This window comes from Oncorhynchus clarkii, chromosome 10 (assembly GCF_045791955.1).
Source record: "Oncorhynchus clarkii lewisi isolate Uvic-CL-2024 chromosome 10, UVic_Ocla_1.0, whole genome shotgun sequence".
NCBI classification, from domain to species: domain Eukaryota; kingdom Metazoa; phylum Chordata; class Actinopteri; order Salmoniformes; family Salmonidae; genus Oncorhynchus; species Oncorhynchus clarkii.
In genome coordinates, this window is record NC_092156.1 from 61465007 (window position 1) to 61492580 (window position 27574).

General features: G+C 41.9%; 1 protein-coding gene across 2 annotated transcripts; it reads left to right on the forward strand.

Annotated features, from left to right (window-relative positions):
* Positions 1 to 878: 878 nt before the first annotated feature.
* Positions 879 to 27195, forward strand: LOC139418922 (uncharacterized). Of its 2 annotated transcripts, XM_071168706.1 has the most exons (7): positions 879 to 1389; positions 1767 to 1897; positions 2095 to 2256; positions 4441 to 4593; positions 4982 to 5093; positions 9274 to 9398; positions 22476 to 27195. In XM_071168706.1, exons 1-7 carry the CDS (start codon positions 1113 to 1115, stop codon positions 23415 to 23417), a joined length of 1902 nt encoding a protein of 633 aa, XP_071024807.1. In that variant the 5' UTR covers positions 879 to 1112; the 3' UTR covers positions 23418 to 27195. The 2 variants fall into 2 exon arrangements, with proteins under 2 accessions (XP_071024807.1, XP_071024808.1); XM_071168707.1 differs by lacking the exon at positions 22476 to 27195 and having other exon boundaries at positions 885 to 1389; positions 1767 to 1888; positions 9274 to 10626.
* The last annotated feature ends 379 nt before the right edge of the window (positions 27196 to 27574 follow it).

The following is a 27574-nucleotide window of genomic DNA, read 5'->3' on the forward strand; positions in this document are numbered from 1 at the left end:
ATCATTACGCACACCTGTCACCATCGTTATGTGCACCAGCGCTTCTTTGGACTTACCTGGACTCCATTACTTTGTTGATTGCCCCTCCTATATCTGTCTGTTCCTCGGTTTGATCCCGGTGTCAGCATTATTGTCTTTATGTTTCCTCTGTCCAGACACTGTCCTTGTTTGGTTCATGTTGGTTATTTATTAAATGTTCACTCACTGTACTTGCTTCTCGTCTCCCAGCTCCTGTCCTTACACCAGCACCATCTGAAGAGGCACCTGAAGGTCCAAACAGGAGTGAGGTTTTTCGCCTGTACACTAAGGGAATGGAAAATAAGTCTGGCAACCATACAGTAAATTGACAAATCACGTAACTAAACTAAACAAAAACGAGAAGAAACTATACAATGGAAATAAGATAAATAATTTATTAATTATAATAAAAATCTTGTGTGCTTAAATAAAATTCTAGGCATTAAAGCTAATTCGGCTCCATCCTTCATTGAGGCTGATGGCTCATTCATAACAAAACCCTTTGATATTGCCAACCACTTTTTTGTTTTTGTTGACAAGATTAGCAAACTTATTTGTGCTTCCCATGACTGTGTTTTTTATTTTTTGTATTTATAAAATAATTGTGTGAACAATACGTGTAGTTAGTTATATTGTATTATACAGAGCACAATATTTCTACCCTGTTAAAATAAAGGTTCAATAAAATAACGCTCCAGCTACTCTGTTTATTATATATCCTGATGACTAGTCACCTTACCCCACACACACTTATTATTTTTTTATTTTAATGAACTTTTACGATATAGACAATTTAGACTTTGTGGCTGTGGTAACCCTGTGAAAGGCGGAAATACGTAAAACAACGTCTAGTCTGCCGGAAACTCACACGAAGAAGTAAACGGAAGTGAACAGTTATGAAAAAACAATTTCCACGTTATCGTTTTTATTGTTGTTGTTTAGACGTGTATTAACAGACATGAACTCAAAATATGACTAATTTAACTCCATCGTATCACACCCCATATCGTGTTTAATTCACGTTGGAGACAGGACTTGGTTGATAGCTGTTATCTAGGTAACGCTAGCTAGCTAGCTGCTAACGTTAGCAAAAAATGGCTAACTGTATGGTTTTTCACACTCAAATAGCCTCCATCATGGAGGTGCTAGCGAATGCCGCCGTGGCAGAGATCTGTAAACTCGTAGACGACGACTATGCAGTGTTTCGTTTGGAAATAAATCAAAGCCAGAAAGAAAACAGGTCATTGCGGAGGAAACTACTGGAACTGAAGGTTGCACGGGAGCGCGCAGAGAGGACAATGCGAGAGCGCGTCCTCGCCAGTCGTCCCAGTAGTGTCAAGATCCTTGACCGATACAGAGGAATTTCAAGAGGTACAATTTGCAGAGGCTGTGCGACCTGTCGCTGTTCATTTATAGTTCAGTGCCTGTCGCCCGTTCCCCTCTGTATATGTGTTCAGATGTTATCTAGAATTGTCAGTTTTTGGGTCTTATACAATAAATCCCCTGATTACTTAGCTTGTGCAGAGACATTATCATATTATAACCAGATTTTTGATTTACTGCATTTTCCATTATTTACTAAATGAAAACAATAAGATGCATGGAACATAATCAATACATAGTATATCAAGAAGTTATGAGAAGTGTTACCTTACATCCTTACCAATTGTGGACAGGGTCAAACGTGTACAATATAGCATTGACAGTAGCTAACCTAACCACCTCTTTTCCCCCAATCACACTCTCAGGTGAAGGACATCTCACTGGAGGCCACAGAAGCTTTCTGAAGCCAGCGGAACACAATACATGGAGAGATGACCAACCAATCACTGTTGATGAGGGGAGTGGAACCACATCGCAGACTTTTATGGTGATAGAGGTTAGTGTAATCGTGTTATATAAAAATTACAGTTATCAAATGTGGCCTGTTTAATAAAGAAAATCTCCCCTCAGCTATTCACTTGCTTACATGTATCATCGTCATTTATCCTCAGTTAAATAAAGGTAAAACTTTTTTTACATTTTTATCTGCCATAAGGAAGCTTGTGAGATGATATTGTTATCTTCTTGTGTCAGTCTGCAGATGCAGAGGCTGCAGGTCCTGGGGTCAAGCAGGAGAGGTCTGAAGGAGAGGAGGACCCACGGAACATCAGAGACATTCAGTCTGGAGCGCCCTCTGCAGCCACGGAGGACCCCACCAACCAAGCGCAACCTAGGACCCGACGCAGCATCACGGAGGTCAGTGGAACACAGAACGCCGTCCTCAAGTCAGAGACAGACACCAAGACTTTAACTGTAACACACAGGCTCTTACACCAAGGATCTAACCATAGATCAGACCCAGAGAGACTGGGTCTGAGTAAACTGGGCAGTCCTCTTGCTCCCGGCTCCGAATATTTACCAGTATTTCACCAGAGCCAGAGGACGGTTAATTCCCATGGGGATGGTGATGGTGACGCGTTAGACACTGCCGGTGATGATCCGTCTTGTTCTTACAATACAGAGATGGACCCTGGCAACATGCCCTTGGGTTTAGAGACACAGATTAATCTGTCTAGAGGGGACTGGAACCGGCGCAGTAGTAGTGTATACTCTGAAGGGTGCCTAGATAAGAAAGAGGAGGTTATAATAGCAGATGAGGTGACTGTAAAAGTGGAGGGCGACGTTCCTCCCACATGGAATGCAGATCATCTCCTCGGAGACAGACACTCACAGGGCAGAGATTTCTTAGATTACAGGGAAAGCTTGGAGACAAATCTAAATGTCACCACCCACTCCCCTTTACACGTGTTCAAGGATCGCTACCCAGTGTCCACGTTGATAGCACCTTCCGATTCACACGGCTGTGTCCTTTTCGATCAGGTATTGAACTCAAACGACAGAGCTAGAGCCCAGGCTCAAGGAGGGGGAGCCACATCAGGCAGTAGTAGAGAGAAACGGTTCCTCTGCATGTTCTGTAACAAAGGCTTCAGCAGCTCCCAGAAAGTGGAGAGGCACCAGAGGGTCCACACAGGGGAGAAACCCTTCAGCTGTACCCAGTGTGAGAAGAGGTTCTCTCGCCAGGACACCCTGAAGAGGCACCAGAGGATCCACACAGGGGAGAAACCTTACAGCTGTTCACAGTGTCACATGCGCTTCGCACAGGCTGGTCAACTGAAGATGCACTTGAAGGTCCACACGGGAGAAAGGCCGTTTGCCTGTACACACTGTGGGAAGAGGTTCTCAGAGAGGAGCTACCTCAGGATACACCAGCAGAAAAAACATTCCACTCTGTAACATAGAAACATACCAATTCCACTCGATATCTTCTGACGTTTTTATCAAAGCCTGTATAAATAAAATTAAAAAATGATCCACAGATGCATTTGGAATAACGAGAGTCACAGATTTCAGTGTTGAATATTCCTCGTTACAATATTGCATCCAAACATTGTGTGATATATAAGTATGAAAAGTATTTTACATAGTGTTTGTCCTGTAATGTTTACAAATGGCTATTTCATTACTTCCATTCAACAATAAACATTTTTCTCAAGACACTCCTGTAATGAGAAAGTGAATATAGTTTTGGTTTAGACATGTCTATGTGTGGTTTTCATATGGGGTATTTAACCCATGTTTATGTTTAATAAACACAAAATGGGACTTTTTATTCTGACTTTCATTGAGACTCCCTTTAATGTACACTGAGTATACAAAACATTAAGAACATCTGCTCTTTCCATGACATTGACTGACCAGGTGAAAGCTATGATCTGTTATTGACATCACTTGTTAAATCCACTTCAATCAGTGTAGATGAAGAGGTGGAGACAGGTTAAAGAAGGACTTTTAAGCCTTGAGACAATTCATAGCACAGGTGACGAAGGAGATTATGAAAATGCAAATAAAACGTTGGTCTACATTTAGGTGTAATATAGCCTATGCAACATGATTATTTGACAATAGCAGTGTCTTTGTGTGCGGGGGGGCGACTCATGAGATTTGAACCCTTTGCCACAATCTGCGACAATTACACGGACTAGGCACTTTACACAAAGAGCAATTTGACCAGTCAATGAAATACACGTGACAGCCTTGTTGCTAAGGACGCTTCCATGAACACGTCCAACTATGTATACGACTTGTCTGCAGAAGTTGTGCTGGGATGTAATCGCTGCCAACTAGTGAGGTTAACAAAGGGCTAATGTGTGCCATGCTATCTGATGGGACCAGCTACAATTTAGCTTTCTGTCACATACAAGTAAAACAAACATTTTAATTGGCTGTTGTGCATTTTGTACGTGAGAACCTGTTTAACTTTAAATGCTTGCTTATGTTTGCAAGTGTGGCCCCTCCATGTGAAGTGTGTTGATTATCTTGTTTGTGTATGTACCTGAGGGAGTGTATGTCTGTGTAATCTGTATCACCTCTCTCTTCCAGGAGGAGGAGGGTCCAGAGGTGTTGCTGGTGAAGGAGGAGGGGTGTGAGGAGGGTCTGGGGAACCCAGAGGGGACCGTGGTCATAGAGGACAACCAGACTACACCTCCTCCTGAACCCACTGAGCAGCACAAGACCACACACAATTTCACTGAGGTAAGCCCACTGTAAACTACTGTCTAAATGGTATTAGGTTAGGGCCCGTATCCACAAAGCCTCTTAGAGTAGGAGTGCTGATCTAGGATCAGTTTAGCCTTTTAGATCATAATGAATAAGGCTATGTAGACGGGTGGGGACCTGATTCTCGGTCAGCACTTCTACTCTGAGACTCTTTGTGGATACGGAGCCAGGTCTTTCTTGATTAATTGTGGGACCATGCCTGTGAATTATCAAACCATTAAAGATTGTCAAGTAATCGAATCAACTAACAGGTTTGCATAGTACTCATAGCAATCCCTCTTTGCCCAATCAGAAGATGCTCCATAGCAGGGTGCTCATATCAGATTTCTTGATCCAACATCCTCTCACTCTGTATCTCTTACAGTCAGTAGACATGGAGGATGGGAAGCCTGATCTGCTGATTGTCAAAGAGGAGACAATAGAAGATGAACCAGAGAGCATTGACCTGCTGAGTAGACTAAAGATGGGGGAGCAAGGTAAGGGAGAAATACACTGAGTGTACCAAACATTAAGAACACCTTCCTAATATTGAGTTGCACCCTCCCCTCCCCACTCAGAACAGCCTTAATTCGTCTGGGCATGGACTCTACTAGGTATCAAAAGCGTTCCATAGGGATGCTGGCCCATGTTGACTCCAATGCTTCCCACGGTTGTGTCAAGTTGGCTGGATGTCCTTTGGGTGGACTAGTCTTGATACACACGGGAAACTGTTGAGCGTGAAATACTTAGCAACGTTGCAGTTCTTGACACAAACCGGTGTGCCTGGCTAAGTGCCATCAGCTGGTGGCAAATAGCTATCGGTCTCACAGTTATTGACCGTTAGTTAACAAACACATTTAGCATCTCCTGGCTGCCACACATAGCCTACAAGCCACTGATGTTGACCTTTGGAACATCTACGTTTTAAAAAGTCTAATAAATCCATTTAATATAGCCTACACATCACAATAAATTAATTATTTATTTTAGACAGCTCTAAAGAAGCATGATATGAAGAAAATGTAGTCTATTTCAGAAGAACAGAATAGCATACTCTGAATTGTCCTTATGTTACGTCCTGATCTGGCTATACCAAATGGCTGTGGGCTACACTAGTTCATTTAGCAGACAAGGTTTTCTTAGAATTCCGTGGTATTATTTTATAGTATGAAGAATACAATTGAATAAAGGATATTTTCTCCAAACGGTTTGAGAGTGCGCACATGCGGCTATTCTGGGTTGAGCGGTTAACAAAGAAATAGGTACTCCTATATGCTTAATTTAAAGTTATTAATGTCCCTTTAGTTGTTCTACAAATGTTGGGCTATATGTTTTGATTGTTAATACATTGTGCGGCTGCATGAGGAGACTCTAATGATGATTTGAAAAAAGTTGCTTGAAAGGCATGAGCTCTGCTTTGTTTTTTTGCGCACGCTGTACACGCTACTTCAGTCACGCATTCACAATTGGACAAGCATTAGATAATGCCTAGAATTTCCCGGCGGTATCCCCTTTGTGTGGCCGTAATGCACCCTAAAACAATCCATGCCTTTTGCAGCCAGTGGCAGTTGTGCCCTTCTCCCGGAGTGCTGCTCGCTCTGTCACGTGATCGGGTCTTTCTCACAGGCTACAAGTGAAGACAGACACATTGGGGGACGCAACTGCGTGCATCCTTATCCATTTCCGAGGTGCATATTGAAGATATTGGAAGAACTGTCCACATTTACTTTTCGGCAGCCAACAAAATGAGTAGGCATAATGAACAGCAAAAGCACTAGCCTATGTCAATCTACTATCCTCCATAGTACAAAAGTCTACCTATTCTATTCTGTACGAGAAATAAATATTCCAAACATAGTCTGGGACAGTTGTGGGAAGCGATAGATCCCAAATTAATACAACCACTCGAATAAAAAAACTTTTTTATGCAATGTGGCTGACAAAACAAATCATAACGTTTAGCTTTAAATGTTGATAAACTATTAGGCTATTTATTCACATTATAAGCACAACAATGCGCTCATGGTAGTAGGCTATATGCGCGAATGTTCCATTAGTGGAAAACACCATTATCAAAAATGACCGCAAATGTAATTATGCATGTAATGCTTTTATTATAAAGGTGCATTTTTATGGTGAAAATTATCTTCCCCAAACTTGAAACTCACGTGCTGCCTGTTATGCTCTACACCCCTTGTAAAGTGGATTAATGTGCTTAATATTAAGAATTTATTTGGACATTTTAGTTGTGATAAAAACCTTAATAAAACATATAGGCCCATGGGCTAAGCTATATGAGGTGTGCGACTATGAACTGTAAACTGTAAACTATAAACTGAACAATTTCCACAGACATGTGACTAAAAGAAATGGAATAATGTGTCCCTGAACAAAGGGGGGGTCAAAATCAAAAGTAACCGTCAGTATCTGGTGTGGCCACCAGCTGCATTAAGTACTGCAGTGCATCTCCTCCTCATGGACTGCATCAGATTTGCCAGATCTTGCTGTGAGATGTTAACCAACTCTTCCACCAAGGCACCTGCAAGTTTCCGGACATTTCTGGGGGGAATGGTCCTAGCCCTCACCCTCCGATCCAACAGCTCCCAGACGTGCTCAATGGGATTGAGATCCGAGCTCTTCGCTGGCCATGGCAGAACACTGACAGTCCTGTCTTGCAGGAAATCACGCACAGAACGAGCAGTATGGCTGATGGCATTGTCATGCTGGAGGGTCATGTCAGGATGAGCCTGCAGGAAGGGTACCACATGAGGGAGAAGGATGTCTTCCCTGTAACGCACAGCGTTGAGATTGCCTGCAATGACAACAAGCTCAGTCCGATGAGGCTGTGACACACCGCCCCAGACCATGACGGACCCTCCACCTCCAAATCGATCCCGCTCCAGAGTACAGGCCTCGGTGTAATGCTCATTCCTTCGACGACAAACGTGAATCGGACCATCACCCCTGGTGAGACAAAACCTCACTTTTTGCCAGTCCTTTCTGGTCCAGCGATGGTGGGTTTGTGCCCATAGGCTACGTTGCTGCCGGTGATGACTGGTGAGGACCTGCCTTACAAAAGGCCTACAAGCTCTCAGTCTAGCCTCTCTCAGCCTATTGTGGACAGTCTGAGCACTGATGGAGGGATTGTGCGTTCCTGGTGTAACTTGGGCAGTTGTTGTTGCCATCTAGTACCTGTCCTGCAGGTGTGATGTTTGGATGTACCAATCCTGTGCAGGTGTTGTTACACGTGGTCTGCCACTGCGAGGACGATCAATTGTCCGTCCTGTCTTCCTGTAGCACTGTCTTAGGCGTCTCAAAGTACAGACATGGAAATTTATTGCCCTGGCCACATCTGCAGTCCTCATGCCTCCTTGCAGCATGCCTAAGACACGTTTACGCAGATGAGCAGGAACCCTGGGCATCTTTCTTTTGGTGTTTTCAGAGTCAGTAGAAAGGCCTCCTTAGTGTCCTAAGTTTTCATAACTGTGACCTTACTTGCCTACCGTCTGTAAGCTGTTAGTGTCTTGACGACCGTTCCACAGGTGCATGTTCATGAATTGTTTATGGTTCATTAAACAAGCATGGGAAATAGTGTTTAAACCCTTTACAATGAAGATCTGTGAAGTTATTTGGATTTTTACGAATTGTCTTTGAAAGGCAGGGTCCTGAAAAAGGGACGTTTCTTTTTTTGCTGAGTTTATAATTCACAAGTGATAGGCTATTCTTGATTTAATCTTGTCTCTAAATAATATGTGTGAAATTTGTTTTGATTTAGAATCAACCATTATCATGCACCTGTATCGAAACAGGGGCAGCGGGGAAAAATACATGTCATCTATGCACTTAAATAGCAAATACAGGACGTTTTTTCCCAGTGGTTAATTTTCATCTCAGCCAGGTAGACTATACTCCTGTTGTAAAGAGAAGCAATGTGCTTAATATTAGGGAAGTTGAGAAATAAATATAGTAGGCCTAGCCTATATGAAGCTGATGGGATCCTCCTCTTTTTAGGAGGCCATCACTCTGTTTTCTTGCGCAATTGCATAGCCTATTGAAATGTTGCGCAACATGAGCTCATGGGCTCTCATGAAGAGGGACAATATATTGCTGATTAGAGGGACAATAGAATGCTGAGTACCAGGCAGTTAGCAAGTTTGGTAGGCCGCTAATGACCAGCAGCAGCATCAGAGCTTGGAGAAGCCTAATTACTGTGACTATACGGTCACATGGAATTTGACTGCCTTCCTGACTTGTGACCGCTGGTGTGGTGGTAATACAGTCACCGCAACAGCCCTATGCCTGGCACCTACTACCAAACCCGTTCAAAACCACTTAAATCTTTTGTCTTGCCCATTCAACATCTAAATGGCACACACATAAACAAGCCATGTCTCAATTGTCTCAAGGCTTAAATATCATACTTTAACCTGTCTCCTCCCTTTGAGTCTATGTCATCTCAATGTCATGGAAAGAGCATGTTTTGTATACTCAGTGTACATATAGCCTACACACAGTAATAGATCTTCAATGGAAATAGTGATGCAACTGGCTATTTTTTCTTCATTAAAAAAATGAAATCAATACAACTTATGTTTACATACAAAAACACAAATTATAATGACCTGGTAAGTGACATTTTTTTTAAAAATAAGTCTATTTTCTATCCTCTTCTTGCAGGTGGTTGGCTGGAGGCTAACAGGGGAGACTGGGCGGCCATCTTGGATTCCCAGAACCAGACGAGTGCAAACAAGGGCCCAGGGGACATCACTGAGAAGGCCAGGACCAGAGGTGACATAGTGGAGGTCAGTGGATGGGACAGCGTCCTCAACTCTGGGCTGGGGAACAACACTGTTAACCAGAAACAGACAGTCGAACACAAAACAACCAAACTTAGTCTCCATGACAACAGACTGGCTGAGACCAGGGCAAGGTGTAGATTTGGTCTGCGGGGACGGGGAGGTGTCTGTATGCGGGGGGAGAGAACAACAGACACAGACTCAGCTAGCGATGCTCCGTCCTGCTCCTATAGTTGTGATTCAGAGACACTGATGACGCCTCTGGTTAACCACCTAACAGGTGCTGCCTTCAGCCTGCCTTCTATAGGATCTATCAACTGGAACATGGACCCTGCAACAACACAGTCACTCCCTGGCCTTCGTGCTCCTTACACTCACCTTATGTTAAACCAGACTTCAGACAATGCCGGTGCCTCAACACTAAATGGCTATATAAGCCCGATGACAAATGACAGTAGTAGTAACGCTATCTGTAGATCCGGTGGAAAAGAGAAGCGCTTCCCATGTTCTTTCTGTGGGAAAGCCTTCAGTTTTCCGAAACAGGTGGAGATCCACCAGAGAATGCATACGGGGGAGAAACCCTACAGCTGTACCCATTGTCACATGCGCTTCGCCCAGGCTGGTCATCTAAAGAGACACCAGAGGGTCCACACAGGGGAGAAACCCTACAGCTGCCCCCAGTGTGAGAAGAGGTTCTCCCACCAGCACCAGCTGAAGATGCACCTGAAGGTCCACACGGGAGAGAGGCCGTTTGCCTGTACTCACTGTGGGAAGAGGTTCTCAGAGAGGAGCTACCTCAGGATACACCAGCAGAAAATGCATACGGCCCATGTATAGTGTGTAGTGTTGACATGTAATGGAGTACTAGTTAGTTTGTAATTCATTCTCTTGGTTTTGGATGTAGTAAGGAACTGAATGAAGTGAACCAGGAAAGAATGAGTATGATAAGGCAGATTAAAGGATATGGTGATGGTTGGTGTGAAGGTGTCTGTAAAAATTCTTCACTGGTGTAAAGTAGTGAAAATGTGTGTAATGTAATGTTGAACCTTTTCCAGAGTATTCTCAAAGGAATTTATCAAAGGGAGGGTACCAGATTTACAGAAAATGTAAAGTGTTACCATAGTATTATACTTGTCACGTATCGTTTTGTGCAATAAAAGTACTGTACTACAAAGTTATGTTAGTGTATGACCATTTTGTTGAAATTAAATACAATATTGACTGTGCTGACCTACTTGGTTATTTTTGTATTATTTTAGGGACTGCGTTTCCTTTCTCAGTCTAACCAAAATATTATACTTCATTTTTTAATCAACACATATGGACATTGGCTCCATATTGTTAGGTTCTTGAAAACACAGTGTTAGAGATGGGCTAGACTTGATTTATTATTTTACCCATCTCCCCACATTTAGAGGAACTAAACGATTTGTTATAAACTGAGCAAAAAAAGAACTGCGTTTATTTTCAGCAAACTTAAATATTTGTATGAACATAACAAGATTTAACAACTGAGACATAAACTGAACAAGTTCCACAGACATATGACTAACAGAAATGGAATAATGTGTCCCTGAACAAAGGGGAGTGTCAAAATCAAAAGTAACCGTCAGTATCTGGTGTGGCCACCAGCTGCATTAAGTACTGCAGTGCATCTCCTCCTCATGGACTGGACCAGATTTGCCAGTTCTTGCTGAGATGTTACCCCACTCTTCCATCAAGGAACCTGCAAGTTCCTCTACATTTCTGGGGGGAATGGCCCTAGCCCTCACCCTCTGATCCAACAGGTCCCAGACGTGCTCAATGGGATTGAGATCCGGGCTCTTCGCTGGCCATGGCAGAACACTGACATTCCTGTCTTGCAGGAAATCATGCAAAGAACGAGCAGTATGGCTGGTGGCATTGTCATGCTGGAGGGTCATGTCAGGATGAGACTGCAGGAAGGTTACCACATGAGGGAGGAGGTCTTCTCTGTAACGCACAGCGTTGAGATTGCCTGCAATAACAACAAGCTCAGTCCGATGAGGCTGTGACACACCGCCCCAGACCATGACGGACCCTCCACCTCCAAATCGATCCCGCTCCAGAGTACAGGCCTCGGTGTAACGCAAATTCCTTTGACGATAAACGTGAATCGGACCATCACCCCTGGTGAGACAAGACCGCGACTCGTCAGTGAAGAGCACTTTTTGCCAGTCCTGTCTGGTCCAGTGACGGTGGTTTTGTGCCCATAGGGGGACGTTGTTGCCGATGATGTCTGGTGAGGACCTGCCTTACAACAGGCCTACAAGCTCTCAGTCCAGCCTCTCTCAGCCTATTGCGAACAGTCTGAGCACTGATGGAGGGATCGTGAGTTCCTGGTGTAACTCAGGCAGTTGTTGTTGCCATCCTGTACCTGTCCCGCAGGTGTGATGTTAGGATGTACTGATCCTGTGCAGGTGTTGTTACACGTGGTCTGCCACTGCGAGGACGATCAGCTGTCCGTCCGTAGCGCTGTCTTAGGAGTCACACAGTACGGACATTGCAATTTATTGCCCTGGCCACATCTGCTGTTCTCATGTCTCCTTGCAGCATGCCTAAGACACGTTTACGCAGATGAGCAGGAACCCTGGGCATCTTTCTTTTGGTGTTTTTCAGTCAGTAGAAAGGCCTCTTTAGTGTCCTAAGTTTTCATAACTTTGACCTTAATTTTCTACCGTCTGTAAGCTGTTAGTGTCTTAACGACCGTTCCACAGGTGCATGTTCATTAATTGTTTATGGTTCTGTCGTGTCTTTGGCTATGCCGGATTAAGTGATATGACATGCTATTCTATAAAATAATTTCTCCGTAATTAATATTACCTGATTGAGTTTATCATGTAAATGTAATTAACTAGAGAGTCGGGCACCACAAAATAATATTTATAGAGCTGTTATCTTCCGAATAAACTCTTAAAGACCTAGTAATATCTTACATCAATAGCAGTCAATATTAATCGTCATCTTAATTCAGTCTCATCTGAAAGTTGTAAATTCTTAGTTATCTGCACGAACCCTGGCTAACAAGTTGAATCAGCAATATAAAATTGGGTTTAATTATTTATTTACTAAATATACAGAATTACACATACACATAATTAAATCATAACTTGATTACAAATTACGTCATAAAGGAAAACGTCCCTAGCGGGCGGAACAGATATGACAGCTTGTTACACAAAAGAAAAGGGTCTGGGTGAAAGTGAAAGAGCGGGAAGACTGAGGAACAAAGGGCGAAGCTGTGCTATCGTAAATGCATTATCTTATAAATTCTAAATTACCGCCCATTTGGAAAAGGAAAATGCAATAAATATTTACTTTGAGCTGCGCTTCGGTAGGTTGGTGGTAGATGGAAGGCAGTGTTGTCCAACCAAGTCCTTTGTCCCTTGAAGAATGTCTCTGCTGGTAAATTGAATACGTTGTAGTAACGTCGTTGTGTGGTAGACGGGATACTCTGTCCGTTCCTTCCTAACCCTCGTTTGCAGCGGCTGTTGCTAACTCAACGGCTAGGAGGTATCACTGCTGAAGTGAATAAGAGTTCAAAGTTCATACCATTCGCAACCAAAGCTCACGCTGATGTTGGCTTCGTTCTGTAGTTATTATCTGAACCATTCTGACATCAGACCGTCGTCCTCAGAACAGAAGGTTATATCGTCGTCAAGGGCTTATATAGGAAGGGAGAGGAGAGCGTGTTTGAAAAGTTTTATAGCCCATGTCCCTTCACAGGGGCAGACCACTGATTGAGCAGCCCTATCTTATGAAAACCCAAATCTCACATTTTAGAAGTTAAATCACATTTCATACCATCACAAATAATTTAATATTCAAACATTTAAATTGAACAACAATTCCATGTGAATCCGATAACTCTGATGTGTAGACTTTCCACTGTAGAGTTTGTTATCTTATCATTGATGAGAATGTCTCAGATGACAACCGAACTGACATCATATTCATTAAGTACCACCGCATATGTTCAATTGGTCGGATTACCAGAATATAGTTCATTTCCCCCCACCTTCAGATGTTCCCAGAATCTCTGTTACCCAAGGGTTTTGCAAATGTAACATCAGTAGGGTAGAGAGAGGAAAAAGGGGGGAAGAGGTATTTATGACTGTCATAAACCCAGGCCAACGTCATGACAGTTCATTGAACAAGCATGGGAAACAGTGTTTAAACCCTTTACAATGAAGATCTATGAAGTTATTTGGATTTTTACGAATTATCTTTGAAAGACAGGATCCTGAAAAAAGGAATGTTTATTTTTTTGCTGAGTTTACAAATATAAGGAGACATAATTATTATTTTTGCGGGTTTTCTTTCCTTGTATTTTTTTTGACAGATGTTACAAATAGCCTTCCCACAATAGGGAAGTGGGAGCTAAAGTTTCATGGTCCCACAGACTACCCGCCAGACCACCCCACCCTCTTCAGTCCACTACCTCGGTGTTGTAGACACACAAAAGAAAATAAGCAATTATCTTAAACTAGAAAAGGACATAAACAGGAATCACATGCAAACATACAAACAGAATCGTCATATGACTGGCAATCAGGAGCACCTTTCTTGAAATCAGGCCCATCCTTGATGTGTTATTTGGTCCCACTTATCAGTAAAATCTGGAGACCTCACACTTTCTTTTGCAATCTAATGTATAATAGTGTTTCACAGTTAGGTTGAAAGAGTCCAAGACTAACATTTATTTTCTGAGTTTTAAAAATGAAACCTTCCCCAGCAGAATCAATAGATTGTATATTGTTTTGTATCTGTCCCTGCACTCAATATAACTGTTTGTGGAAAAATAACAAAATCATATAAAACAGGGAGTAACCACTCTTGTACCTTTGCCCAAAAGATAACTATTAAGCAATACCAGAAAATATGTAACAAATCCAGCACTTCCACACGACAAAAACAGTAGAAAGAGGATTCTTCTATGTCCAATATGTGTAACATCTTGTTAGTAGCCAGAAATATTTACAATATCTTCAACTGAAACATTCAGATTGTGGAGTCTGTTGTTCTATACATGCTTTTCCCAGTAAGAGTTGAATTTGTGTGGGAAGGTAACTCTTTTGTTGTTTTCCCAAATGAAAATGGTACTTGTCTTTATCTCCAGTTAACCATCTGTGAGATTTAATATGAGACCTACAAACAGTTTCTATTTTCTTTCCCTTAACTTTTTCTTCCATTCTGTTTGAATTGCTGCCAGTACCTGATAGTAAATATGTTCCCATACAATTGTGCACAGTGTAAAATTCCCATTACTATCAATGATATTTGTTTTATTATAAGATCCTCTTTTTCAGAAACACATTCCCAATTTTTATTTTATGTATCAGTGTATTTGAATTAAACCATATGATCTGGCTCTGAATTTTCCTGGGGACATTCCTGCTGTCAGTATGCAATAAATATTTAATTGATTATTTGAAGAATGGGTATACAGTGCCTTCAGAAAGTATTCATACCCCTTGACTTAATACAAAGTGTTTTTTGAAATATTTTTTAGCACATTTATTGAAAATTAAATATCTAATTTACATAAGTAAATCAATACATGTTAGAATCACCTTTGGCACCGATTACAGCTGTGAGTCTCTTTGGATAAGTCTTTAAGAGGTTTGCACACCTGGATTATACAATATTTGCACATTATTATTAAAAACATTCTTCAAGCTCTGTCAAGTTGGCTGTTGATCATAGATAGACAGCCATTTTCAAGTCTTGCCATAGATTTTCAAGCTGATTTAAGTCAAAACTGTAACGAGGCCACTCAGGAACATTAAATGTCTTGGTAAGCAACTCCAGTGTGTATTTGGCCTTGTGTTTGAGATTATTGTCCTGCTGAAAGCTGAATTTATCTCCCAGTGTCTGTTGGAATGCAGACTGAAGCAGGTTTTCCTCTAGGATTTTGCCTGGCCTCTATTCTGTTTCTGTTTATCCTAAAAAAAACTCCTTAGTCCTTGCCGATGACAAGAATACTCATAACATGATGCAGCCCATCACCATGCTTGAAAATATGAAGACTGGTATTCAGTGATGTGTTGTGTTGGACTTAACTGAAACATAACACTTTGTATTCAGTATATAAAGTTAATTTCTTTGCCATATTTTTTGCAGTTTTACTTTAGTGCCTTATTGCAAACAGGCTGCATGTTTTGGAATATATTTATTCTGTACAGGCTTCATTATTTTAATTATGTAATTTATGTTAGTATTGTGGAGTAACTAAAATGTTGTGGATCCATCCTCAGTTTTCTCCTACCACAGCCATTAAACTTGAACTGTTTTAAAGTCACCATTGGCCTCATGGTGAAATTGGCCATGATTGGCCTCATGGAGCGGTTTCCTTCCTCTCCGGCAACTGAGTTAGGAAAGATGCCTGTGTCTTTGTAGTGACTGGGTGTATTGATACACCGTCCAAAGTTTAATTAATAACTTCACCATGTCCAAAGGGATATTCAATGTCTGCTTGTTTACATTTTTACCCATCTACCAATAGGTGCCCTTCTTTGCGAGGCATTGGAAAACCTCCCTGGTCTTTGTGGTTGAATCAGTGTTTGTTTGAAATTCACTGCTCAACTGAGGGACCTTACAGATAATTGTATGTGTGGGGTACAGGGATGAGGTAGTCATTATAAAATATGTGTCATTCTAAACACACTTATTGCACACCGAGAGAACCCATGCAATGCATTATGTGACTTGTTAAGCACATTTTTACCCCTGAACTTATTTAGGCTTGTCATATCAAAGGGGTTGAATACTTATTGACTAAAGACATTTTAGCTTTTAATTCATTTGTAAACATTTCTAAAAAGATTATTCCATTTTGACATTATAGGGTAATGTATGTAGTCCAGTGACACAAAATTCAGGCTGTAACACAACAAAATGTAGAAAAAGTAAAGGGGTGTGAATACTTTCTGAAGCACTGTAGATCAACTGAGAGGCAAGGAAGGTGTTTTTCAAGGTTACTCTGCCATATAAAAGACAAAGCTTTACCTTTCCACAGCAATAGTATTTTGTCAATCTTGGCTAGTTTCAAATCTAAGTTCTCCTTTACAAGATCCTTCTTTCTTTTGGAATGTGGATGCCAAGCATGTCCACTGGGCCATTGCTCCACTTCATTGGTACGCAAGACAATCCCTTAGGACAAAGAAGCCATATGTGGAGATCCTAGGCTGGTGTCGTTACACGTGGTCTGCAGTTGTGAGGCTGCTTGGACGTACTGCCAAATTCTCTAAAATGACATTGGAGGTGGCTTATGGCAGAGAAATTAACATTAGATTCTCTGGCAACAGCTATGGTGGACATTCCTGATGACAGCATGCCAATTGCACACTCCTTCAAAACTTGAGGTAGTATTGTATTGTGTGACAAAATTGCACATTTTAGAGTGGTCTTTTATTGTCCCCAGCACAAGGTGCACCTGTGTAACGGGCATGCTGTTTCATCAGCTTCTTGATATGCCATACCTGTCAGGTGGATAGATTATCTTGGTAAAGGAGAAATATTCCCTAGAGAGAAATACGTTTTTCTTGTGTATGGAACATCTCTGATCTTTTATTTCAGCTCAAGAAACATGGGACCAACGCTTTACATGTTGTGTATATATTTTTGTTTAGTATATATTGGAATTGTTCCTGATTGGGATGGCCAGCATCTCGATAGCTAATAAGAATAAATAAGGTGAAACTGAATCCCTTTGTCGAACCCCTCTAAATAAATAAATACCCAATATTCACTACTTTACTCACCAGTTTCTGATATAAGACTTTAAACGATTGAATAAATTACTTGCCAAAGTTAAAATACTGAAGGCATCTATATAAATGAGATTCCATCTTGTCAAAAACTCCTTAGTCCTTGCCGATGACAAGAATACTCATAACATGATGCAGCCCATCACCATGCTTGAAAATATGCACTTGCCTTTTCTTCTATTTCACAATGTTCAATAGTTCCCAGAAAAATACTGTCACCTATGTAGTGACCCTAAATAAAGCCAGATTGCTCACTTTCAGTCATTTTGCTTATTACTTTTGTCATTCTAAGTGCTAAACATTTTGATAGAATATGGGTGTCACAGCATAAAGTGAGGGGTCTTCAGTTTGAGGTGCACAGAGCTTATATAATGGCCATTTGCTTCCTGCTTCAATAGTAATGTAATCAGTCAATCTCTTTGGGTCGTTGATCATTCCCCCTGTTCAAATGAAACATTTAAGCAGGTGAACAAAGGTTCTTTGTTTTCTGTAAAAAATAAAAATAAACTCTTACACCTCAATTGGTATACCGTCAAAGCCAGGAGATTTACCAGTTTGGAATGAGTTAATTGCCATTAGTAGTTCATCGTCAGCGATCAATCCCTCACATGATGCTTTTTGTATTTTTGTTAAACTGCAATATGTCACTTTTTGGGTGACCCGACCAAATTCACATAGAAAGCCAAGTTGTAACTTTTTCATCTCGGTATAGCTTGCGGTTAATATAGAGCTTGTCAACAACAATATAAGCACCAAGCCTAGTCTATTTCTTTAAAGCTGCAATATGTAACATTTTGGGCGACCCAACCAAATTCACATAGAATTGTGCGTTACAGATCTGTCATTCTCATTAAAAGCAAGTCTAAGAAGCAGTAGATCTGTTCTGTGTGAATTTCTATGCTTCCCGTCCTTAAGTTTTGTTTTTGTGTCTTTTACTTTCGATTTTGTGCACCAGCTTCAAACAGCTGAAAATATAATATTTTTGGTTATTGAAAATATATTTCACATTGGTTTCGATGGTATAATGATGCTCTGCACTGATTTCATGTTTTGTCACAAACTGAAATTATGCAAACTATTAGAATTTTAGCAACCATTCCATCAACCAGTGTGCATCATTGACCATATTTAAGCATCGAGTAGAGTATTTTCCACCTGTTATTTATTTCTTTAGGAAACTGGTCAGTAAGCCCAAAGTTTGTACTTTGTAATTGTCTACCCTTGGATTTAACCGGTACCTTTTCTTTGTAGGCCTAATAACCGAATTTGGCCATGATGTGCCGATTTTTGATACCTCATCTGCTAGGATATGTAGTTTTGTTTGTATAATGTATTTTCCATCATTATTCTCAGAAATACCTGTGAAAACCAGGTTCTCTCTCATCGAATGGGACTGTAAGTCTAATAAATCCACCTAGAGTCCACCGGTGCGTAACATAAGTAACAATTTTAAAAATCCCATCAAAATCTTTCAGTTTAAGCTAGATATCTGTTTTTTTTTGGCATTGGCTGCGTCTCAATCCATCTGCGGTGGAAGGTGGCCAAGCTCCATTGGTGTTTGTCAGACATCCTGAAAATCGGTCTTCTCACGATAATGGCTGTGGCACGTCTGAGTGGTTTGGCCTACAAACTAACATGGAAAGATGAGACTATCGCGAACATGATGGTGTTCTCCATTTTGCTCAACGACCCCCACAAGTGTCACGGGACTCATGTGAATGTAACCGGTACTGGCTTAAAAAAAAATGAATGGAAGTATGGAGGTCATTTTGTACCTACCCCCAAAAAGGGGTTAAATATGTGTAAAAGAAAAGCATAAATATTTCCTGAGCTTTCTTTTATCTCCTAGATATAGGACAGACACTCCAAAACATTATTCATTGTGATTTATTTTTTAACTGTCTTTTTTCCATTTATGAATGTGTTATTCAATAAGTTTTTATTGGATTTGGTACTAAAGGCCAAAGTCAGTATTTGATCAAATTATATACAGTACCAGTCAAAAGTTTGGACACACCTACAGTTGAAGTCGGAAGTTTACATACACTTAGGTTGGAGTCATTAAAACGTGTTTTTCAACCACATCCAAAATCAACATAATTAACTGCAAAACAAACAAGTACTACATAGAAAGATGTGGATTGTGGTGTGAGGGGATGACAGAGGCTCGTCTAGTAGGAGACTGTTGCTGATTACTGCCCAGGTGTGGTGGCCTCCAGGCACTTACTGCTGCCGATGCATCACCCAGATGGGTGCTACACATTCGGTGGTGGATGTTCCAGCCTACCTACAGAGGAGGAAGGGGAGCTGTGAACTGCAGAGACAGATGTGCCTGATAAAGCTTCGGGCCTGACTGACTGTCTCCCTCCCTGGCTGTACCATCGACGCTGCCTCCAATCAAGCTACACCTTTACTGAACTGCATCATCATCATCTAGCTGTGGAAGACCCTCTCCCATGAACTGCCAGCTCCCTTGTTTTTTTTTTAAGTAAGAGATTCTGTATGAAAAGTGCTATAGACAGTTGAAGTCGGAAGTTTACATACACTTAGGTTGGAGTCATTAAAACTTGTTTTCAACCACTCCACAAATGTCTTGTTAACAAACTATAGTTTTGGCAAGTCGGTTAGGACATCTACTTTGTGCATGACAAGTAATTTTTCCAACAATTGTTTACAGGCAGATTATATCACTTATAATTCACTGTATCACAATTCCAGTGGGTCAGAAGTTTACATACACACTGTGCCTTTAAACAGCTTGGAAAATTCAAAAAAATGATGTCATGACTTTAGAAGCTTCTGATAGGCCAATTGACATAATTTGAGTCAATTGGAGGTTTACCTGTGGATGTATTTCAAGGTCTACCTTCAAACTCAGTGCCTCTTTGCTTGACATCATGGGAAAATCAAAATAAATCAGCCAAGACCTTTATAGGCCTCCACAAGTCTGGTTCGTCCTTGGGAGCAATTTCCAAACACCTGAAGGTACCACGTTCATCTGTACAAACAATAATACACAAGTATAAACTCCATGGGACCATGCAGCCATCATACCGCTCAGGAAGAAGACGCGTTCTGTCTCCTAGAGATGAACGTACTTTGGTGCGAAAAGTGCAAATCAATCCCAGAACAGCAGCAAAGGACCTTGTGAAGATACTGGAGGAAACAGGTACAAAAGTATCTACATCCACAGTGAAACTAATTCTATATTGACATAACCTGAAAGGCCGCTCAACCAGGAACAAGCCACTGCTCCAAAACTGCCTTAAAAAATCCAGACTACGGTTTGCAACCTCACATGGGGACAAAGATCGTACTTTTTGGAGAAATGTTCTCTGGTCTGATGAAACAAATATAGAACTGTTTGGCCATAATGACCATCGTTGTGTTTGGAGGAAAAAGGGGGAGGCTTGCAAGCCGAAGAACACCATCCCAACCGTGAACCAGCATCATGTTGTGGGGTGCTTTGCTGCAGGAGGGACTGGTTCACTTCACAAAATATATGGCAGCATGAGGGAGGAAAATTATGTGGATATATTGAAGCAACATCTCAAGACATCAGTCAGGAAGTTAAAGCTTGGTTGTAAATGGGTCTTCCAAATGGACAATGACCCCAAGCATACTTCCAAACTTCCAAAGTGGCAAAATGGCTTAAGGACAAGGTATTGGAGTGGCCATCACAAAGCCCTGACCTCAAGCCTATACAAAAGGAGGCCTACAAACCTGACTCAGTTACACCAGCTCTGTCAGGAGGAATGGGCCAAAATTCAAAACTTATTTTGAATTAGTTGGTGAACAGATGATCTCCGCATGTGTGGTTCCCACCGTGAAGCATGGAGGTGGTGGTGTGATGGTGCTTTGCTGGTGACACTGTCTGTGATTTATTTAGAATTCAATCAGACTTAACCAGCAAGGCTACCACAGCATTCTGCATTATACACAATCCCATCTGGTTGCGCTTAGTGGGACTATCATTTGTTTTTCAACAGGATTTCCAGGCTGTGTAAGGGCTATTTGACCAAGAAGGAGAGTGATGAGTGCTGCATCAGATGACCTAGCCTACACAATCACCTGACCTCAACCCAATTGAGATGGTTTGGGATGAGTTGGATGTCAGAGTGAAGGAAAAGCAGCCAACAAGTGCTCGGCATATGTGGTAACTCCTTCAAGGTGGTTGGAAAAGCATTCCAGGTGATGCTGGTTGAGAGAATGCCAAGAGTGTGCAAAGCTGTCATCCCGGGAAAGGGTTGCTACTTTGAAGAATCTAAAATATATTTTGATTTGTTTAACACTTTTTTGGTTACTACATGATTCCATGTGTGTTATTTCATAGTTTTGATGTCTTCACTATTTTTCTACAATGTAGAAAATAGCAAAAATAAATAAAAACCCTTGAAAGAGTAGGTGTCCAAATTTTGATTGGTATTGTATATATTTTTTTAGACCTATGAATTCAAAATCAAATAGCTTACTAATCCATGGTGACCATCTTAGAACAATAATAACCCCTCAGTCTTAGACTCTAGAGAAATAATGTTTATTTCAGCATGTTATTGTCGCTTGATAATGAATTAACAATAGTTGTGAGTGTTTTGACATTACCTTTGAGCTGTAGGTTGTCTTTGATAAGGTATTTTATTTGGAGCTGGCTTAATGCCATACTGGCCGGAAGGTCACTGATATTTGTGTACAAATTATTTTGTGGGATTTTTACTGTTTTTTCTCCACCATTTTGTGATATCCAATTGGTCGTTAGTCTTGTCCCATCGCTGCAACTCCCCTACGGACTCGGGAGAGGCGAAGGTCGAGAGCCATGCGTCCTCTGAAACACAACCCTGCCAAGCCGCACTGCTTCTTGACACACTGCTCTCTTAACCCTTGAAGCCAGCTGCACCAATGTGTTGGAGTAAACACTGTCCATTCATGCACAACTTATAGCATTGATCATTTCTTTTTTCAAGGACTGTAGTACATTGGTTTCAACCGGAGTTGTTTCCAAATCGGCGTTGTCTGTAAATAGTTTCTGCATCTTTTCGCTCCTTGGGGAGCTTGTTCTATTGACTGTGGTTAATGTTTTATCATAGAAAGAGAAATGGGTGTACTCAGTTCAAATGTTCGTAGTGACAAAAGTTCTGCGGGTGCCACTGATGAAAGCTGCCGGCGAAAAGCATCCATTTGTTCTGGCCTCCGTTGCTAAACATTATATTTTATAATATCATGTCATGTTTCTGTGTGTACAGCAAATTGTTTCTTATATAAACCTTTATATTCTCTTCTGTACAATTTGTGTTCACAGTCTGCAGTCCATGAAGACCTGCTGATATCAGGTATTGCTGGCGGAAGAGACTGGACCTCTGAGGCGGCAGGTCACAAACCTTGGCCTCGAATCAGGACAGTGGATCAAGAGCCGTCACTCTTCCTTCCCGAGTCGGAACCAGGACCCAACCGTGAGGGACAGAGACTCCACCACCACCACTACACAGAACACAACCAGTGGACAGGTGGACTGAACAACCTCAGTCCTGGTGGTCATCAGAGAGACAGAGGCTCCAGTCAGGAATCTAGTCTGCAGACCAGACCCTTCTCTTCACAGTCTCAGTGCAGGGATGGAGCAGTGCCTGGGGCTGATAGAGATAGACCCTCCTGTTCTTATGATACAAACACCACAGTGTCCATGATGAACAGAGCAGATCACCCTGGGCTTCAGCCTTCAAAGAGGGTGGTGGGCGACCCTCCTGGTGGTAGTCTTTCAGGAAGTCTGTCTTCTTCAGGGTCTCGTCTAATGCCTAGTGACTGGGTTCATAGAAAGCCTGAACCTGGGTCTAGCCTTCCTCAGTTACCTCATGGTTACCCCACCAACACAGACAGGGTCAGGATGGGCATTCCCCACGAGATGTACCTTGCTTATAACACAGCACACAATCCCAACAACACCCAAACAATGACTAGAGGTCAAGGAGGCTCAAAGACTAACCACCTGGGGGCGGTGGCTCCTGCTTCTACCTCCTCTGGTGTCATCGGGTCACAACGTGGGAGGCTGAGCATTAGGACAGACGCAGACAAGCCATATGCCTGCCCCACATGTGGGAAGCGCTTTACTGAGGCAAACTATGTGAAGAAGCACCAGACAGTTCACACCAAGGAGAGGCCCTTCAAGTGCAAACTATGTCACAAGAGCTTCTCCTTCCTGACTAACCTTACCAGACATAGGAGTGTCCACAAAGGAGAGAAATCATAGCATTGTGGCTTGAGTTTTACGCAGGGGATAACTGGGAACCATTCTTTAGCTGCCAAACACTACATGGCCAAAAATATGTGGACTCCTTCTCGTTGAACATCTCATTCCAAAATCCTGGACATTTATATGGTCTCCCCTTTGCTGCTATAACATCCTGCACTCTTCTAGTAAGGCTTTCCACTAGATGTTGGAACATTGCTGTGGGTCTTGCACTGTCTTGGCACTGTTGTTAAGTGATTAGGCCTGGCTTGCAGTCGGTCATTCCAATTCATCTCAAAGGTGTACGATGGGGCTTAGGTCAGGGTTCTGTGCAGGCCAGTCAAGTTCTTCCACACCGATCTCAACAAACCATTTGTGTATGGACCTCACTTTGTGCACGGGGGCATTGTCATGCTGAGACAGGAAAGGGCCTTCCCCAAACTGTTGCGACAAACTTGGACACACAGAATCTTCTAGAATGTTCTTGTATGATGTAGCATTACCATTTCCCTACACTGGAACTAAGGGCTTAGCCCAAATCATGAAAAACAGCTCCAAACCATTATTCATCCTCCACCAAACTTTACAGTTGGCGCTATGCATTCAGGCAGGTAGCGTTCTCGTGGCATCCTCCAAACCCAGATTCGTCCATTGGACTGCCAGATGGTGAAGTCGTTCTTCCAGATGGTGAAGCGTGTTTCATCAATCCAGAGAATGCGTTTCCACTGCTCCAGAGTCCAATGCCTGCGAGCTTTACACCACTCCAGCCGACGCTTGGCATTGCGCATGATGATCTTAGGCTTGTGTGCGGCTGCTTGACTATGGAAACCCATTTCATGAAGCTCCAGACGAACAGTTCTTGTGCTGACGTTGCTTTCAGAGGCAGTTTGGAACTGGATAGTGAGTGTTGCAATCGAGGACAAACTATCTTTACATGCTAGTTTCTTCAGCACTCGGCGGTCCGGTTCTGTGAGCTTGTGTGGCCTACCACTTCACGGCTGAGCCGTTGTTGCTCCTAGACGTTTCCACTTCATAATAACAGCTCTTACAGTTGACTGGGGCAGCCCTAGCAGGGCAGAAATTTGACAAACTGACTTGTTGGAAAGGTGGCATCCTATGACAGTGCCATGTTGAAAGTCACTAAGCTCTTCAGTAAGGCCATTCCACTGCCCGTGTTTGTCTATGGAGATTGCATGTCGGTGTGCTCAATGTTATACACCTGTCAGCAACGGGTGTGGCTGAAAAAGCCGAATCCACTAATTTGAAGGGTGTCCACATACCTATGTATATACAGTGGGGAGAACAAGTATTTGATACACTGCCGATTTTGCAGGTTTTCCTTCTTACAAAGCATGTAGAGGTCTGTAATTTTTTTTATCATAGGTACACTTCAACTGTGAGAGACGGAATCTAAAACAAAAATCCAGAAAATCACATTGTATGATTTTTATGTAATTAATTTGCATTTTATTGCATGACATAAGTATTTGATACATCAGAAAAGCAGAACTAAATATTTGGTACAATATTACAGAGATCATACGTTTCCTGTATTTCTTGACCAGGTTTGCACACACTGCAGCAGGGATTTTGGCCCACTCCTCCATACATACCTTCTCCAGATCCTTCAGGGCTCGGGCTGTCGCTGGGCAATACGGACTTTCAGCTCCCTCCAAAGATGTTCTATTGGGTTCAGGTCTGGAGACTGGCTAGGCCACTCCAGGACCTTGAGATGCTTCTTACGGAGCCACTCCTTAGTTGCCCTGGTTGTGTGTTTCGGGTCGTTGTCATGCTGGAAGACCCAGCCACGACCCATCTTCAATGCTCTTACTGAGGGAAGGAGGTTGTTAGCCAAGATCTTGCGATACATGGCCCCATCCATCTTCCCCTCAATACGGTGCAGTTGTCCTGTCCCTTTTGCAGAAAAGCATCCCCAAAGAAGGATGTTTCCACCTCCATGCTTCACGTTGGGATGGTGTTTTTGGGGTTGTACTCATCCTTCTTCTTCCTCCAAACACGGCGAGTGGAGTTTAGACCAAAAAGCTCTATTTTTGTCTCATCAGACCACATGACCTTCTCCCATTCCTCCTCTGGATCATTTAGATGGTCATTGGCAAACTTCAGACGGGCCTGGACATGCGCTGGCTTGAACAGGGGGACCTTGCGTGCGCTGCAGGATTTTAATCCATGACGGAATTCTTACTGGTTGGTAGGTGATCAAATACTTATGTCATGCAATAAAAGAGCTTCTCCTTCCTGAGTATCCTTATTAGAGAGTGGGAAGGTCCACAATGGGGAGAAATCATAGCAGTGTGGCTTGAGATTTATTGGTATTGGTATTTTATTAGGATTCCCATTAACTATTGCAAATGCATCAGCTTCTCTTCCTGGGGTGCACACAAAACATGATACAATAAGAACATTAATAGTCAAGAACAGCTCAAGGGCAGAACTACATACATTTAAAACGTCACACAGATTACAAATGAGTACATACACACAAAAAATCTAGGTCAAATAGGGGAGAGGTGCTGTGCCGTGAGATGTTCATTAATCTGTTTTTTAAAAACAGGTTTGCTGTAAACTTGAGCCATTTCAGATGGAAGAGAGTTCCATGTAATCATGGCTATATATAATACTGTACATTTCTTGGATTTGTTCTGGATTTGGGAACTGTGAAAAGTCCCCTAGTGGCATGTCTGGTAGGCTAAGTGTGTGTGTCAGAGCTGTGTGTAAATTGACAATGCAAAGGATTTGGAATTTAACACATTGACTGCATCACCTTTTTTCATAAGGAAACTCCAAGTGGGCTGTCATGTGCCTTTTACTGAGGAGTGGCTTCCGTCTGGCCACTCTACCATAAAGGGCTGATTGGTGGAGTGCTGCAGAGATGGTTGTCTTTCTGGAAGGTTCTCTCGTCTCCACAGAGGAACTCTGGAGCTCTGACAGAGTGACTATCGGATTCTTGGTCACGTCCCTGACCAAGGACTTTCTCCCCGATTTCTCAGTTTGGCCGGGGCAGCCACCTCTAGGAATAGTCTTGGTGGTTCCAAATTTCCTCAATTTAAGAATGATGGAGGCCACTGTGTTCTTGGGGACCTTCAACGACCTTCATTTTTTTGGAACCCTTCCCCAGATCTGTTCCTCAACACAATCCTGTCTCGGAGCTCTACAGACTATTCCTTTGACCTCATGACTTGGTTCTTGCGCTGACATGCACTGTCAAATGTGGTACCTTATATAGACAGGTGTGTGTGTTTTTTTTTTTCAGGGGGTGGATCAGCTTTAATATTGCGGATAGATCGTTGCTTCCATCAATGTAATTGTCTGCAACATTTCCAATCCCCCACATATTTTTGGGTAACACACTTTTTTTTGGACTATACCGTTATTATTCCTCGCAAACCCTACCACTCCTCCCCCAATTGGAGTAAACTAAGAAACAATAACACTTAGGCTTCTACCTTCAGTTTATACATATTATATACATATCTATTTTACAATAGTTGGATTTTGTTTGTTTTAATCTATCCTCTATTTCCGATGTCCATCCGGTTTGTGCGATTTAACAACATTTCTGAACCTATTTTATAGACCTGTATGTTTTACATTGGTTATCTTGTTGTTATTAGTCCCACCCTTCAGCTCCATTCAACCCCTCCCATCTATCTCTTAAATTCCATTTTGGATTTCTATTTGCCATATATTTTTCAACTGTGCTGTGATGCTTCACAAAAGTACTGAACCTTTTTATTTTCATAGCTTCTACAGATTGTAAATAAAATATTTAAAAAATCAATCATATAATAATTATTTTAGATCAATTGACTATGACTTTTCAAATCATCCAGTATTGCTATCTACAGAGTTAGTTCTAGGTAAATGTTGCAATTCTTCAGCCATTCCTGGACCTGTGACCAAAAACAAGCTCCATATGGACAGTACCAAAATAAATGATCTAATGTCTCTTCTTCCTCGCAGCAAAATCTGCAGAGCTGGGAAGATTGTATCCCCCACATATATATATAATATTCTATTGGTTGCAAGAATTTTGTATAATCATTTAAATTGAAAAATTTGAAGTTTTGAATCTGTCATCGTTTTGCGTGTCAATTCATAAACCATGTGCCATGGAATCGGTACATCAAACATCTCTTCCCAACTATTTTGCGATTTAC

Bases quoted from the DNA above. Each gene is read 5' to 3' on its own strand.
- LOC139418922 (XM_071168706.1), top strand. From the start codon at position 1,113: ATGGCTAACTGTATGGTTTTTCACACTCAAATAGCCTCCATCATGGAG. The intron at 1,390-1,766 runs GTACAATTTGCA...TCACACTCTCAG, and splicing joins ATACAGAGGAATTTCAAGAG to GTGAAGGACATCTCACTGGA. The intron at 5,094-9,273 runs GTAAGGGAGAAA...CTCTTCTTGCAG, and splicing joins ACTAAAGATGGGGGAGCAAG to GTGGTTGGCTGGAGGCTAAC.